This window comes from Dermacentor albipictus, chromosome 2 (genome assembly GCF_038994185.2).
Source record: "Dermacentor albipictus isolate Rhodes 1998 colony chromosome 2, USDA_Dalb.pri_finalv2, whole genome shotgun sequence".
In the NCBI taxonomy this organism is placed as follows: Eukaryota; Metazoa; Arthropoda; class Arachnida; order Ixodida; family Ixodidae; genus Dermacentor; species Dermacentor albipictus.
This window is the reverse complement of record NC_091822.1, coordinates 85,313,686-85,329,114: the sequence shown is the minus strand read 5'-3', so window position 1 is coordinate 85,329,114 and position 15,429 is coordinate 85,313,686. Positions and strand designations below refer to the sequence as shown.

General features: G+C 47.5%; 1 protein-coding gene across 1 annotated transcript; it reads right to left on the bottom strand.

Moving 5' to 3' along the window:
• Window positions 1–12,600: 12,600 nt before the first annotated feature.
• On the bottom strand, window positions 12,601–15,123 carry LOC135900968 (putative nuclease HARBI1). The gene is made up of 4 exons (XM_065430595.1): window positions 14,608–15,123; window positions 14,377–14,518; window positions 13,734–13,854; window positions 12,601–12,733 (listed from the first exon to the last, which is right to left on the bottom strand). The coding sequence occupies exons 1-4, from the start codon at window positions 15,121–15,123 to the stop codon at window positions 12,601–12,603; spliced, it is 912 nt and encodes a 303-aa protein (XP_065286667.1).
• Window positions 15,124–15,429: the final 306 nt, after the last annotated feature.

The following is a 15,429-nucleotide window of genomic DNA, read 5'->3' as shown; positions in this document are numbered from 1 at the left end:
TACCGTACAGGTCAGTATAAAATCCTTCCGCTGCTTTTGCGATATCTGCGAGATTTCTGATAATATTACCATGCTTATATTTCTGTGCATATATCTTTGTTTCTGGTGTTAATGGCAAAAAACACAGAAGGGACACAACACGAAGACACCACAAGCGCTAACTTTCAACAACATCAATTTGAAAGATACAGGGCTTCTTGCACATTTGCCGACACGTGTCCTAGACACGTCATTGCAAAGCATGTGAAACATGCACTCTTTCGCATTTAGATAATGGTTGCAAAAGCTCAAGTTCTTTTTTCTGTTGCCAACAAGGTCGGCGTGCTAACACATTGCTTACGAAGTCTGACAATCTCAGCTGCCTCAGTGATCTTCCGAACCAGCTGTTCATTGTGTTTTTTCTGCACTCCACAGCGTCTGAATTCTGCGCCACAAACTTTAGAGGGGCAACCCCCGACATGGATACCTTGATTCCTGTTCGCCTGCTCAACGTTAAGTTCATGTTATTTTCGTCTTTCGTTTGTGCTCTTTCCAGTTTGCCCTACATACTTCTTCACAAATTTCAATGGCATAAAATACACCACAGCTTCTACGCAATCCACAAAGCGGATCTGGTGATCTGCCGTGCACCCTTGCTTCGTCATCAGCTCTGCATTGACGCGTCGGCAAAGGCTTTTCAGCTTTTCAGGGGCAGTGCGCACAACATTAACTCCAACTTGGCGCCCTATCTTTTTGAAGCGGCGAGATATATCGTGCATGTATGGCAAGGCCAACAGCCCTTCGCTTTTCTTTAGTTTTTTGTGTTCTAGCCACCTTCCTCGCCATTTACATGCTGCAGTTTTAGGTTCTTGCTCATTCGTTCCGCAACAGACACAAGAAAGTGCAACGGGAGGCCATCTCCAGTAAGACGGTCAACCTGGTAACGAAAACTCTTCCATCGCGTGGATGCACGATTTTAAGAGCATTTTCTAAACAAAGGTTTGCAGTGGCTCTCTCCACCAGTTATGAATGCACTGATTGGAATTATGAATGCACTGATTGAATGATTCATAGGCCCAGCACACCTTACTCCTAGCGAGTTCGAGTCTGAGATCAAGGAATCTCAAAAGGCCTTGCGTGGGGACCTCGTGAATAACAGCAAGCGGCTGAAACGCATGACTAAAGCACTTTAGTGCCTCCAAAAATGCGTTATCTGAATTCGTGCTCGCCCATCACAAATAACCAAATAATCATCACCATAACGAATGACTTTTCGGACGCTTGTTCTGGTTAGGGCATTCTAAAGTAATCTACCTGTCTGGCAAACCTACAACTCACTATGTGCTGGCACAACACAGGTCCCTATCCACACGTTGCGTTTCTGCAGGTGCACATTTCCTTGCTACATAACATGAATGGACTTCAGATATACAGAAAGGAGTTCCAGGAACCCACCAGTCCAAACCCCGCAAGAATTTTCAAAAACAAAAGCACCGTGTGCATCGATGCATCTTTCCACACACTCCAGAATGTCATCTTGGGCGATCGAATAATATACATCTTTAACATCTACAGCGCATGCTGCAATGTCAGTGCTAGAATGGTTTCTTTAAAAACCTCATTACATCATCAACAGTTAGTAGCTTTAGTTTTTCCTGCAAGAACAGGGCAATCGTGTTGTACCATGTGCCCTTTTCGGATACTATAACCCGCAGGGGCCACTCACGTTTATGCGTTTTTACAGTGAAAAACGTGTCAAGGGATGATTTTCTGCTAATTTTGATGCTACGCAGTAGGCGGTCGAGCTTGAGGTTTCCGCATAGCTTCTTTGCAGCTGACTTTGCTTTTAGCAGAACCTACTTTTCATGCATGTTAAAAACAGAACTGGTGGCATCTAACACCTTATTTTGGCATGAAAGTGAAGCCCTGCGCCTTGTCCGCAGTAAGCTACAAGAGCGATTGTTCTTTCAGTATATAGGGCAAAATGTAAGATGGACAAAGACTAAAAGAAAGACTGAAAGAAAATAAATTGAACGTCAAGCAGGCGAACAGGAATCTGTCCAGGTCAGGGATTGGCCCTCTAAAGCTTGTACCGCAGAACTCAGACCCTGTGAATTGCTAAATAACACATTGACTAGCTGGTGAGAGAAATTATTGAGGCAGCCGAAAATGCCAGACTTCGTGAGCAATGTGTTAGCAGGCCATTCTTGTTGTTAACAAAAAAAAGATCTTGAGCTTTTGCAAGTGCAATCAATATTTTGAGTGCGAAAAAGTGCGTGTTTCACATGATCTGCAATCACGGGTATGTGACACGTGTGAGCAAGTGTGTAAGAAGCCGTGTATCTTTCAAATAAACATTATTGAAGGTCTGCACTTGTGGCGTCGTCTGCTCGCCTCGTGTCCCTTCTGCGTTTTGCCGTGTTAACAACAGGATGAAAAACCAACAAGCCCAAGCTGCTAATCTTCGTTTGTCCTATTAAAAATTTCCTTCTCTCTGATTTCATGCTGCGTCTATTTTTTACTGCTTCCGCAGGCTTTCTTACGTTATAATTTCGAATATTGCTTTTGTCCTTGTTGATCACTCCAGACAGTTGCGCGAATTCAATTTGATCATTTGATTTGGACACATTCGATCTGGGTCGTTTCTTCTTTAGGAATTTCGTTATTGGAGAGAGCTTACTACTGGTCAGTGGCGTAGCCAAAATATGGTTCGAGGGGGTGGGGGGGGGGTGTAGGGGTCTCAACGTCCAGCTCGGCCACCTTCTTATAAAATTTGTCAAGGCACCAAATACATGAATAGTAACGGCGTTGCCATTGCAAAAGATGCTGCAAACGAATTCTTGAACGCTACGCACTGTCTAGACAAGCAAAATATGTTTTTTTTTCACAAAAGAATATACTCGTCTGTCTGAAAAATCATGCCCGAAATAACTGCTATCAATGCTTCCATGTTTTCTGTATATTTATTAGGTAAAGCAAATGTCACACAAATTTTAGCACTATATGAGTTTGAAACCAGCAAAGTAGTGCATGCCGCTGATATGAAAAATATAAAGGCCATGAAATGAACAAGTTGAAGACAAATATTTTAACGAAAATTTGTCATTCAAGAACCCTGTTTACATTTTTGTACATGTGCAACGACTAGGGGAAAATCTCAATGGTGCTGTCCTTTGTTCAAATGTATTGTCACCAATGCTGTCACCGGTCGTGTATTGTAATTGCACCGAAGTTATAGTCGCGACAGAGAGCACATATAAAAACCCGTTCTGTAATATATACGAGGGAGAGTCAAATGAAAGTGAGCCAATTCAAATATATGACAAACGGAAGACCTTATTTCAAAGTAGCCTTCATGAGCATTTACACATTTGTCCCACTGACTATCGAGTCGCCCGATTCCCGTCTCATAAATCCGTGCGTTGCTGCTTAAAAAAGTCTCAAACTGACTCATTCACGTCATCGTCTGACACGAATCTGGTACCTGTGAGCTCTTTTTCAGTTGCCACAAACTGTGGAAGTCGCACGCCGACAAGCCTGGGCTGTATGGCGGATATTACAGCGTTTCCCGCTTAAACTTTGCCAGTTTTGTATTAACCACAGCAGCGACGTGCAGATGGACATTGTCGTGGAGCAAGATTACTAAATTCCTCAATTTTCCATGTCGTTTGTTTTTGATTGCGACACGCAGCCGATCCGGCTTTTCACAATATCAAAAACGATTCATAGTCTCTGCAGGTTTAACAACTTCGATAAATAATGGCGGCTGATGATCGAAAAAAACGACGTCAAGAACACCTTTCCGCTAAAAATGACGGCTTTGCTTTCTTTAAGGCTGGTGAATTCAAATGTTTCACTGCAAGCTTTGCCGTCTTCTTTCAGGCTCGTAGTAATGGCACCATGATCCGTCCTCGGTCACAATTGCAGACAAAAAGTCGTCATTCCCATTGTGATAGCGGATCAGATTAATCAAGGCAACGCCGAACGTCTCCGTCTTCTGGCGGTGGTTCAAAATCTTGGACAACTATTGCGCACACAAGAGCCGATAACCGAGGTGTTCATGAAATATGCTGTGGCACAAGACCCGTATCGTGACTGAGGTTCACACGCCCTGCCAATTCATCGATGCTCATCCTCCGGTCTTATCTAATGAGCTCACCAGACTTTGCAGTTGTGTTCGGCGTGATTGATGATGGCTTTGACCCAGTCTTGGATGGTCTTTGCAACTTTCCCGTCCATCTTTGAACCGTTTGCTCCAATGCTTCACAGTGGCCAATGAAATTAAATGTTCAACGTACACGAGTCATACGGCGACTAATTTCTTTTTGGGAAACACATTCAGCTGTCAAAAACGTGACTACAACACGCTGTTGAACCCTTGGAGTGTCCGTTATGTCACAAAACAACCTGCAACCCAGTGAATGAAAGCATTAAATAACATTTATCCTCACACCTGCGTGTCACTATTGTAAATGAGAGATGCCTGTGTGCTATGCACATGCCTCGCAGATAACGAACAGAACAATTATTGCGCGGGATTGGTTGGCTCACTTTCATTTGACTCGCCCTCGTACATTAAAAATGCTAAGGCACAATGGAATGTACAAATGCGAAGATAGAGTTTGAGAAATGGCAAAAACGTGCCACTGGAAACAAAGTTCACTGCACGTATACACAATACGTTGCAACAAGATATATAAATATAGGTATAAGTCTCCAATAGATCTACGTAGCTAAGAAAAAGTCACTGTGTATAAAGCGCCAAGCAAGGCAAACAGACATGTTGCGCAATCAAAGATTCACAGATCACAGCCCCCCGTCCCTCCACTACCCCTGATGTATCACGCGCGACAGTAGGCGGTGCGCTTCCACCCTGCTTTTCTCGCTTGAGCCCACAATACTGAGTGACCATCGTCGGCTCACCCATGTCACCCGCCCCCTCCGTCAGAAGCCTTTAAAGGTAGCCAATTGGGCGAGAAATAGCCAGATCGGTCAACCCTGCCCCCCAGTGATGACGTCGAGCGACCGTGCATTGTTTCTTTTTCTCGTCTGCTAGCCAGAAGCGTGCAATACTTTGCCAGGCGAAAATCTACTCGGCCGGAGAAAAACGAATGCGGGGCAACACGAAGAAAACGCATGCGCTCTGGCGGGTTCCGGCAGCCCGCGGGTAGCGAGAACAATTAAAAAAAATTGAAGAGACCCAATGTGTCCTCGCGAATAAAAGTAAAAGTAGAAACATAAATAAGAATATAGTTACCTTTGCAGGCTTTAGTGTCTTCACATGGTTGTTTTGGTGCAGGTGAAAATAATAATAATATTTGGGGTTTTACGTGCCAAAACCACTTTCTGATTATGACGCACGCCGTAGTGGAGGACTCCGGAAATTTTGACCACCTGGGGTTCTTTAACGTGAACCTAAATCTAAGCACACGGGTGTTTTCGCATTTCGCCCCCATCGAAATGCGGCCGCCGTGGCCGGGATTCGATCCCGCGACCTCGTGCTCAGCAGCCCAACACCATAGCCACTGAGCAACCACGGCGGGTCAAAAAAGTTGTTATTATTTTCATTGACATCACTGCAAAAACGAACCACAACGCTTTGTCTCATGGGACCTCGCTGCATGCTTTGTCAACTTGTTTGATAGTGTGTTGATTAGGCTTGTCTCTTTGTATGGTCCGATGTACGACTTTAGAAAAATCAATGCACTTTTGACATCAAACGTTTATAACCACATTAAACCCATAAAATCAAGGAATTGAAAATCTAAAGCGCGGCTTCGGAAAGGTCAATGCATCTTTCTCATCAAACGTTTATGAGAAATTTGTGCCTATAATGTTTCAGAACTGAAATCCATGCGCTCCGTAGATTCCACGGTCCCCGTGAGATGTAACGACGAGCCCGCTCGCCATCAAAGCGCCCTTGAAACTTTGTCCCTGGTTGTGGTTGTCTACGTTATGTGATTCCACGTGCATGGGCGTTGCTTCGAAATCCAGCCCGATTTCGCAATGGTTGCGCTGAAATGTGTTTTCAAACGGGAAAAGTCGTTCTAAACAAAATACAGAAATATTCCAGCGCCGGCGGTTGTTTTGGTCGGTGGTGAAGGACAGCACGAAAAAAATTTCGCGAGGGGGCTGAAGCCGCATAGCCGCCCCCCCCCCCTGCCTATGCCCTTCTAGAGGTTGCCCATATTTCCGCTACAAGCTAGCAAGCGCTGCCGTGTCTCAGAGGTATGGGCACGTTGCAAATGCTAGGCGGCGCCCTATTTTCGGACCCCTAGCCCCATCTGACGAATAGTTGCTCGAATGCGGTAGGATTACTCACGGCGTCAGCGGCTCTCGCTGCGTATTTGGCGCCCTGTGAAACAGTAGTGATGGCACGGAACAGCGTGCCTATATTAATTTTAGCCGGCTTTCAGGAAATACAAGATCTTAACAGCTTTTTTCGTAGAAAGAATTTAGAGAAAGGAAGTCGTCTGTGTGAAGCTGGGCGGGACATAAGGCAACTGCTGAACTCGCACTGATGAGGAGTGACTGCTAGGTTTATTCCGCATACGAAAATCAGCGCACCAGCGAGATGCGTGAAGCTCAGCGTAATTTACTTCGTTAACTATGGTGTGGGCGCATGAAATTATAAGTGACATTGATTCTTGCAGATCGGCGACAGCAGACAAATCCTAGCGGGGAGCTGCGACTGCCGTGTCGGCATCGTAGGGAAGTGCAAGCACGCCGCGATAGTTGCCCTGTACATACAGCACGGCAAATGCGAATCGAAAACATCTCATCCAAGAACGTGGGGCATACGAACGCCTCGTAAGACCTACCCGAGGTATGCTTACGTTGCTCTCCCCAAACACAAAAAGTGAGGAGTTTACCAGTTGCGTAAGACTACGTTGGGAAAATATTTTCGCCCAAGTCACTGGAAGTTCGGGACTTCTTATGTTGCGATTTTTCAGTGCGTGGAAAGGAGGTTCCAATAAACCACGTCGTCCAATATTTTAGTGATGTCAACTACCCCTTCGTTGATATCCTGGGTGCAGAAGGGTGTATGCCAGCTGAGCCAGCTGCAACCCCTCCTCGGAGCTCTCAGCGAGCCCTGGCGCTGTTTGGGTGGGAGAGGATTGAGAAAGAGTTCCACAGTTTTACTACGGTACAGTGTGGAAACAAACTATTTTGTTTTCTGCATATCCTGGTACGCATTGCAGGTGTCCCGTTGGTACCATCATTGTTGTAAAAGCAACGAATTCAGCGTTAATGCACTTGGCATAACGCCGGCACATAAAACAGCTTGCTCCTGCTGTCGTACAAGCGCGATACAGTGTTGACGCCGTTCTACTTCACACGGTCGGCTCGGAAAGCTGTAAAACTTCGTTCCTGGTTAGTTACTGTATGTGCTGTTGCAGCCCACTACGCAACAATTCGTGTCGGCTTTGCTCAGACAAGGCAACAGCTACGCGCGAAACAGTGCACAGACAGGCTTTCCGAACGCAAGCGGGCCGGTCGTATCCTACCGGGTGCGCGCTCGCCGCCGCGAGGGGCGCCCTAGTAGGCGCGGGAAGTGCGTTCGCAGCCTACCTATAGTTGACTCCCCTGCAGCGGGCCCTTGGGCGCGATTTTGTAGAAATTACTTTTTCCATGCCAATGTCTTTTCGCGTGACGTCATCGATTTTGAGAATTGCGGTTGCCTAGGCACGACGTTCCATGGATCGTCCAATCAGAAGCTCGCTTCATTGGCCGGATGTTTCTTTCGTGTTCTCTTCTCTTTTTCCGGGGCTGTATAGCAAATTTGTTTTGTAAAACGGCGCTTAAAAAAAATGGCTGTGGCTTAGCTAAGGTTAAGCCCAGGATGCGAAGCATACTAGCCTTTATTTTAGTTGTTTAGCCTGGTGAACTGCTGTTGCTTGGCTATATTTGGCTCGGCTAGACGAAGAAACAACTCATGCGTTACTCTGCTTCGCCTTCAAGAGTGGAACGCGACAGTGTTCCCGTCGACCCGCCAAGGAGTGTAAGAGAATGGGCTACGGCGCAGCGACTACGCACCCCGCATTGGACGCGGTGAGCGTCGAGCAACGCAGCGTTCGGCGCGGCAACGAAATGTGCGCCTGAGCAAGCGACGCACGCCTGAGCCTTAGAAACAGCTAAGCAACACCGCATTCACTAGAGGCGCTTTTGTATCGCTTTGAAGCATCGTACTCGTGGCTCAGTGGTAGTGTCTCCGTCTCACACTCCGGAGACCCTGGTTCGATTCCCACCCAGCCTATCTTGCAAAAGTTGAGCCAAAGCCAACTAGAAAATCAGTCTCTGTAGCACGCCGCAACCTTCGCTTCTCATTCCAACGAGCAGCTCTGTCTCCAGGAGGCTTCTCACCTCGCGAGTGTCTAGCAGAGGCCAGCGCAGCTGCGTTATATACCGCCGCGACGCCGCGAGCGACGGCGCCAGTTGGAGCCCCGTTTCTCCTCTGTCGTGACGTCACGGTGTCACGTGGTATTGAAGGCGACACCGCCGCGCCTGAGGAGCTGGGTTGAGCTCTCGTAATATGCTTCGCATAAAAAGCGGACTTCCATGCTGCGTAAAGCAAATTCATTTTGTTACCTTACAACGCAAAAGCTGCCGCAGCCCAAAGAAATGCAAACGCAAGTACTCTATTTTCGAAGCTGCAGCCACACAGTAGTCGGATGTGCATCCAATCCATGCCGTTGAGCGCACGCAAAATGGCAGCATCTGTTTACCCGAACAGCTGACAGCCCCTAGCGTGTCCGTAATTGCGCCCCCTCCCCCCCCTTCGTGAGATACAGGATTGAGGTGAGTAACTATTGCTCGTGTAGTGCTTGCGTTTTCGTGTGGTTTTCACTGCATGTCTGACGTGTGATAATTTCTTCTGTAGGAAGGGCCAAGGAGAATTATCCGCAGCACCCGAGGTCAAACTTTGCAACATAGTGGATCGAGAACTGTCAAGGCACTTTCCATAGGGCACCGCCATGACAGAACGATAGCTTCGTCAAAGTTATCGCTGCATCGGTAATACTTCCTGCACTGATACGCTCCGAGAAAGAAGCTGCTACAACGTTAAATGTGAGTAGTGACTTCACCTTTTATTACATTAGTGCTATAAAAAGGCAGAAATAATTAAGTCGTAGTGAGCACTTTATGCAGGCGCTTAGCTTGGACAGAATGCTTGCCTCTAAATTTCTTACTGTGCTGCGGGCCGGCTGAAGTTCCCAAGTTGACAAAGAGAAAATGGCAGCAAAAGGGCCGCGGGTGTCAAAAGAGCAGGCGGCTATTCTCGTGCAGTTCATCGAGCAGCACCCATACCTGGCGAAAGCTTCTACAGAGTTCTCGCCACGTATGACTGCTGCTTGAAAAAACGAACTGTGAGAGGAGGTGCCAAGGACGCAAAGGGGCCAGCCGTAAAGACCACCAGCCATTGGCGCAACCATTGGGCCAAGATGGCTCATAGACCGAGAAAAGAAGCGGCCAGGGCCGTGAGCGAGAAGAGGTGAGCTTCTAATGATGCTGACAGTAACGTCGTTTCACGTTGTCGTTGTTGTTGCCGTGTTTGCAGGGCAACTAGAGGTGGCAAAGTGGGTGGCGTCGACGGCCGCGTCCTCGCGACGTCCTTATGAGGACAGGAGGGGTCCTTTCCCCCCCCCCTAGGTTCTTCGCCAATAGGGAAATGCGTACATTGGATTTAAAAAAGTGTTGTTTGTGTGACCTGCTGTGGCCTCACACATTTTCAGCATTACATTGTAACACAATATTGCAAAATGTTTTAAGCCCTTTTTGTGCAAGTGACAATATAGGTTATGTACTCTGAGCAGCAGCTTGTGTACATGATGCGCATTGCACACACTGCTCGCAATGTCTGAACACTACTCTGACTGCAGGACACAAGTTCAGAGGAAGCTGCAGGGCTCAGCGGTTCCGCGGACATCCACCAGCGACAACTGCCTTCGTGGTGTCGGGCCCTGCAGCTGTTGGTGGGCCAAGTGGCCTTACACCTAAGGCAGTGACCTAGCTTGTCGTTTGCAGTTGCTGTATGATCATGCTATGAAGTAAAGTACGTCACTGTGTTGTTATTACCTATTTGTCCAGCATCCAGCTCTCATTCATGGAGGAGAAATGCAAGACTACAAATGACATGATGTTGTCATAGAGATTCCTTGTGATTCTTATAGGTTACTGCTACCAGCAACTTTCTGTGGCATCTTTTGCTCTAACTACCTGTTCTGTGTATCCTTATTGTAGCTATGCAGCTATAATGACATTTCAAAGTGACTGGTTAGGACAATCAATCTGTGTGGGTCGGATAACAGGGAATGAGCAGTCTTTGCTATTGCCTTGCATGAAGAGCCACCGGCTACGCCCCAGGTGCTGCGGCCTACCCCCCAGGTACCTCCGCCTACCCCCCAGGTGCCGCGGCCTACCACCCAGGTGTCACAGCAAACTCCCCAGGTGCCGCACCCAACCCCGCAGGTGCCGCAGCCAACCCCGCAGGTGCCGCAGCCAACCCCCAGGTGCCGCAGCCTACCCCTCGAGAGCCACGGGCACCCCGTACACAGCCCATGGGCAGCAGGAACTCGAGGGTGCCGTGGTAACGGCTACTGTCGAATACGTTCGCCAGGGCCAGTTGGCGGAAGCCAGAGCTCAAGAGGACGCCCGCTTCCGCTAACAAATGCTGGAGCAAAACCGGCAGGTATGTGTAAGGCCACAGATGTATATTTTTCTGCGTATGAAATTGATGAGCATATGACCTCTTTAATGATTATATTAATCAGTGAACAAGCATAACGTATACGTGTAGTCCTGTGGTGATATCTTGTACACATTCGCGTGATATAACATGTGTAAATATCTACGCAATTATGTGGCAAAAAGAAAAAAGTGGCGTGAAGTTCAAGGAAGCAGGTATAGCAATGTAGCCCATCTTAATGGAATGCAACGGCACAAGTTTGAAGGGCCAGAAAGATATTTCCGGTGTTTGAATATACGATGACAATAGCCTGCAAATGCGGATGAATGCAACACACGAAGGCCTTGTTACTGAGCTTCTGTAATTAAACTAATTACACATCTTTGCTAACAGCACCAGGAGGCCCACATGCAGAGCCTGCGGCAGCACCATGCGGCCCCCATAGAGAGCCTGCGGCACCTTAGGGAGGAGGTGGCGGGAATGCGGGAAGTGCGGCCGCAGCGCCTCGAAGTGGCGCGTCGGTCGCACGAGACCTAAAACGAGACCAACGAGCGCCTGCTTCAGCTGCTGCTGGCTGCACTGGGGCATGGTGGCAGCCAAGCCCCTCCCCCCTCTCAGGCCCCACATAATTAAAGGAAGCAAAGGTAGCATAGGCAAGAAATTTGTAACTTACCTCAAAATTTGCTGATGTATTAATTATATGAAGGGCGAATATTGCTAGTTTACAAATAAATAATTGCTGAAGTCACCCTTTAATGCAACCATAAGTAGCATAGCCATTGCAGCATGAATTTTTTCTTCAAGCTTTACTTCAGCAATAAGAGTGTGCACACCGTCAGGCTTATCTGCAAAAGTACCAGTAGGCCTGGCGTGTGCGGGCATTCCGACTGTGGCACTGCAATTTTGTGGTGCCTAGTTATTGTCACGACAATTTAAGCACGACGCCACACTGCAAGTGTTTTACAGTTTAATCCTTGTGATCGAATGGTGAAAGTTTCAGGCCTTAATATATTGTCGAAAGCAAACTGTCAATATACACAGCAAAAAAGACAAAAAAGTTATGAAAACTTCTTGCCTATGCTCCTTCTTTTCATTTGTATTCTTTATTTTTTTGTTGCATATGCATATTTGCTTGTGTCACTACGTACTGAGCTAGAATGTCTCTTTTCTTGCACATCTGTCTCATTATCAAACATTGTGTTGTCATTCAGTGATCCTTCAGGTTGTGATACATCGTATGTTTAGCCCTTGTCGTGCAATTTGTGTGCAATATTTATGAAGTTTGTCCTACTGGATATCACAGTATGATGCTATGGCTCTTACAGTTTCATAGCGCCACAACAGCACGTTCCTTTCACATGTAGTGTTGTACCTATATATTTCGCTGTGATAAATATTCGTTTGGCGTCTGATTTAAGCACCTGTTCATCTCTGTTTCCGGTGCAATTTAAGCCAGTTGTTATTACTCTGTATTTGTGCAGCGTACAGTAGTTTTCTTAAACGATGCATGCCGTTACATGTGATATATTATGATGCAGTTACCTATGAATCTTTTCGATGCAAGAACAATGTGATCCAATATTTATTCCAACGTGTCTGTGATATGTTGCATAATGTCTCTAATACTGAGTACTCATGATTCTCACACTTCTTCAATCTAGAGACTGTCGCATGTGATGTGTACATAAACAAGTGTATGTTGAAGGCTGAAATACAGAAAGGTGCAGTTTTCCTCTAGTGCTTTTATTTACACATCACAACCACATTTCTAGTGCTAGCTTGCACTGTAGAAATATTACTGTATAACATTGCTGAGTTCTGCTATATACAAGTGAGGTCACTTTTTTGAAGTCTATCAACTGCTCGTGCGTGCACACACTTCGCGGGAGCCACAGCGTTTGACATGTCGGATGACAAGTTGCACGGCATTTTCGTCACTTGAGAGGGACTTTGCTGTTGTGAGACAAAATGGTGGAGGACTTAGAAGCTGCGCGTGCAACAGCACCTCCCATGAAGCGGAAGGTGTGACGTGCGCTGTACATCTTGGCTTTTGTGAACTTCTCTGTGCTAGTTGAAAGTGAGGAGACAGGCGCTTATGTCAATCAATGCGTGCGGAGATACGAGTAAGAATAGAAATTCTGCAGGCTACATGCATCTAGATGATGACAGCAGCAACAAGCAAATTGTGGCAGACACTTTGAAAATGCACTTATTTTTAGCTTGTTTCAATCTCATATGTCAACACTAAAGACACTGTTTCACTTACTATAAATGGAGGCTTGATATAGCCCTTCACTACACACCGTTTGCGTACCCGCCGTGGTTGCTCAGTGGCTATGCTGTTAGGCTGCTGAGCACGAGGTCGCGGGATCGAATCCCGGCCACGGCGGCCACATTTCGATAGGGGAAAAATACGAAAACACCCGTGTACTTAGTTTTAGGTGCACGTTAAAGAACCCCAAATGCTCGAAATTTCCGAAGCCCTCCACTACGGCGTGCCTCATAATCAGAAAGTGATTTTTGCACGTAAAACCCCATAATTTAATTTTTTTAACAACTTTTACATTTCTCAACAAATTATGAATACTTTGCATTACGCAGACATTAACTACAACTTAGCATCGGAAATGTATCTGCAATTTCACAGCATGAAATGCACAATGCAATTATTTGAAACTGTGCATGCACCTAGCGATGCTGACGCTGCTGTTGACGTCGCAGCTGCCACCGCACACTCCTCAAATAACGCATGTGCTGCGCACGGGTTGTGCCAAACATGCCAATCACATTGTCGCGAACAGCCCGCCCTCTCAAGTATTACATTCTAGACCCTGTGTTTCGGGCCAGACTGTGTGCCATGGGGTCGTCGTTATTCTCAAGCTCACTACTACTGCCGCGGCTGCTGTCGTCATCGCTGTCATCGCCTGATTTTATGGAGCCTTCAGAAAGGCTAAGGTTGTGTAACACAGCACATGCCGCGACAATGTTGGCTGCACGTTCCGGCTCGAAGAGGAGGGTGCGATATCGCTGAAGACAGCGGAAAGGGCTCTTTAAGAGCCCAATGCACCTCTCCACTACGGAAGGCACGGCGGCATGTGCTGTCTTGTACTGTCCCTCGGCTGTGTGCACTGGAGGATGGCCAGGAACTGGGGTCAGGAGCCACGGCTCCAAGGGGTAGCCACTGTCACCTGCACAAAGATCGAAATAGTACATTGAGTACTCCGCTGACGAGAGGCAAGTTGTCAGCCGAGGAAAGCTACAGCATCATTCAACAAAGGTAGACTTCAGGGTTGCAAGTCCCAAGTAAAGGCATGAGTTGAGCATGTCCATACCCGAAACAAACTCTTAACCAATTTACAAGCGCATTACTCGGTGCCGGCCACAATCAAGAAATCAACACTTGTTGGTGCTAGTAATGACAGTAGTAGCAGTAGCACTAATGTGTGTTCATTTCTTCTGCTTCTGGCAGGCACTGGGTGCAGTCAGCACTAATACGTGTTGCTTTCGTGTGCTCCTCGCAGACATATAATGTGCTTGTAACTTAACACTTCGAACATTGCCAATGGTGGCAGTCAATGTCTTCATTTTCTTTTTTTACTCCCGACTTACTCATGTTCTTGTAGTTTGGTTAAACGTTTGGGTTGGAACGGACACGCGTGTTCTGCGCTACTGAAGCAAGACTGCGCCAAAAAAAAAATGTTTTTTCTCACCGAGGAGGCATTCCCGGGGATTCACGATGCGCACCACTTGGAACCGCCGGCGCAACCATGTCGTCCACCAGACGAAAGCCTCGTTGTCCGACCCCGGTCGCAGAGGCTCCAAGGCCAAGATTTTCATGTCCGCATCGCAGATCTGAGGTAGAACGTAAACAGAGAAAGTGCCCGTTGACGAGAGCAACGTAAGTTTCAAGAAGGATCGCACAAAACGTGAGTTTTACTTACGAACATGCAGTTGAGGGCGTAGTATCCGTTGCGGCACATGAACACAGCCTTGCGCTCACCCTTGGGTGCGATAATGGCTATGAGGCTGCCGTCTACGCATCCGATGACGCCGGGGATGGCGCCGCGCCGAAGGAAACCCTCCTTGACCGCTGCCTTTTCCTCGGCTGTCTTTGGGAAATGGACCCACTTGTTGCGGGCCCCTCCGTTCACGACAGCCTCTGCCACACGTCGCACGCACTCGCTCACCGTCGACTGCGACATACGGATCGTCTCCTCACTCCCAACGGACGCCTGGAAGCTCCCGGTAGCAAGGAATTGCAGCGCACACAACACTTTCCGCTCCACCGACAGTCCCGTCGGTCGCTCAGCTTCTAGTTCCCCTGCCAGTTCCTCGCACAACAACCGTGCCGTTCCCTTCGAGAGGCGAAAACGCCGTCCAAAATGGTCATCCGGCATGTCAAACGCGTCGTCTGGCTCTCTGTGTTCACGTCGGCGACGGCGAAGAGCCACGGTCATAGCGAGGAGAGGGGCGGCCATTTTTTTATGCCTTCGGAAACGACCGCGCCTCTGGCAGTGCCGAAAATCCGTGCCTTATGCTCCGCATGAGTGCGTCAACGTCACTATGACGATTACAGTTTTCGCGGGTTCCCGGCGTCGCGTGTTTGGCAGACAAAACGGGCGCGGCCCGGTCATTTTCTACCAATGGTTGCGCGCTGATGGCGGCAAAGGGCATACGGAAAGTAATAGAATTCCTAAAAAAAATGGCTGTGGCTTAGGTAAGGTTAAGCCCAGGATGCGAAGCATACTAGCCTTTATTTTAGT

Excerpts from the sequence above, each read along its gene's own strand:
- LOC135900968 (XM_065430595.1), bottom strand. The coding sequence starts at position 15,123 with ATGACCGTGGCTCTTCGCCGTCGCCGACGTGAACACAGAGAGCCAGAC. Across the intron at positions 14,519-14,607 it reads ACGCCCTCAACTGCATGTTC|ATCTGCGATGCGGACATGAA; the intron begins GTAAGTAAAACT and ends GTTCTACCTCAG. Across the intron at positions 13,855-14,376 it reads TCCCCGGGAATGCCTCCTCG|GTGACAGTGGCTACCCCTTG; the intron begins GTGAGAAAAAAC and ends ATCTTTGTGCAG.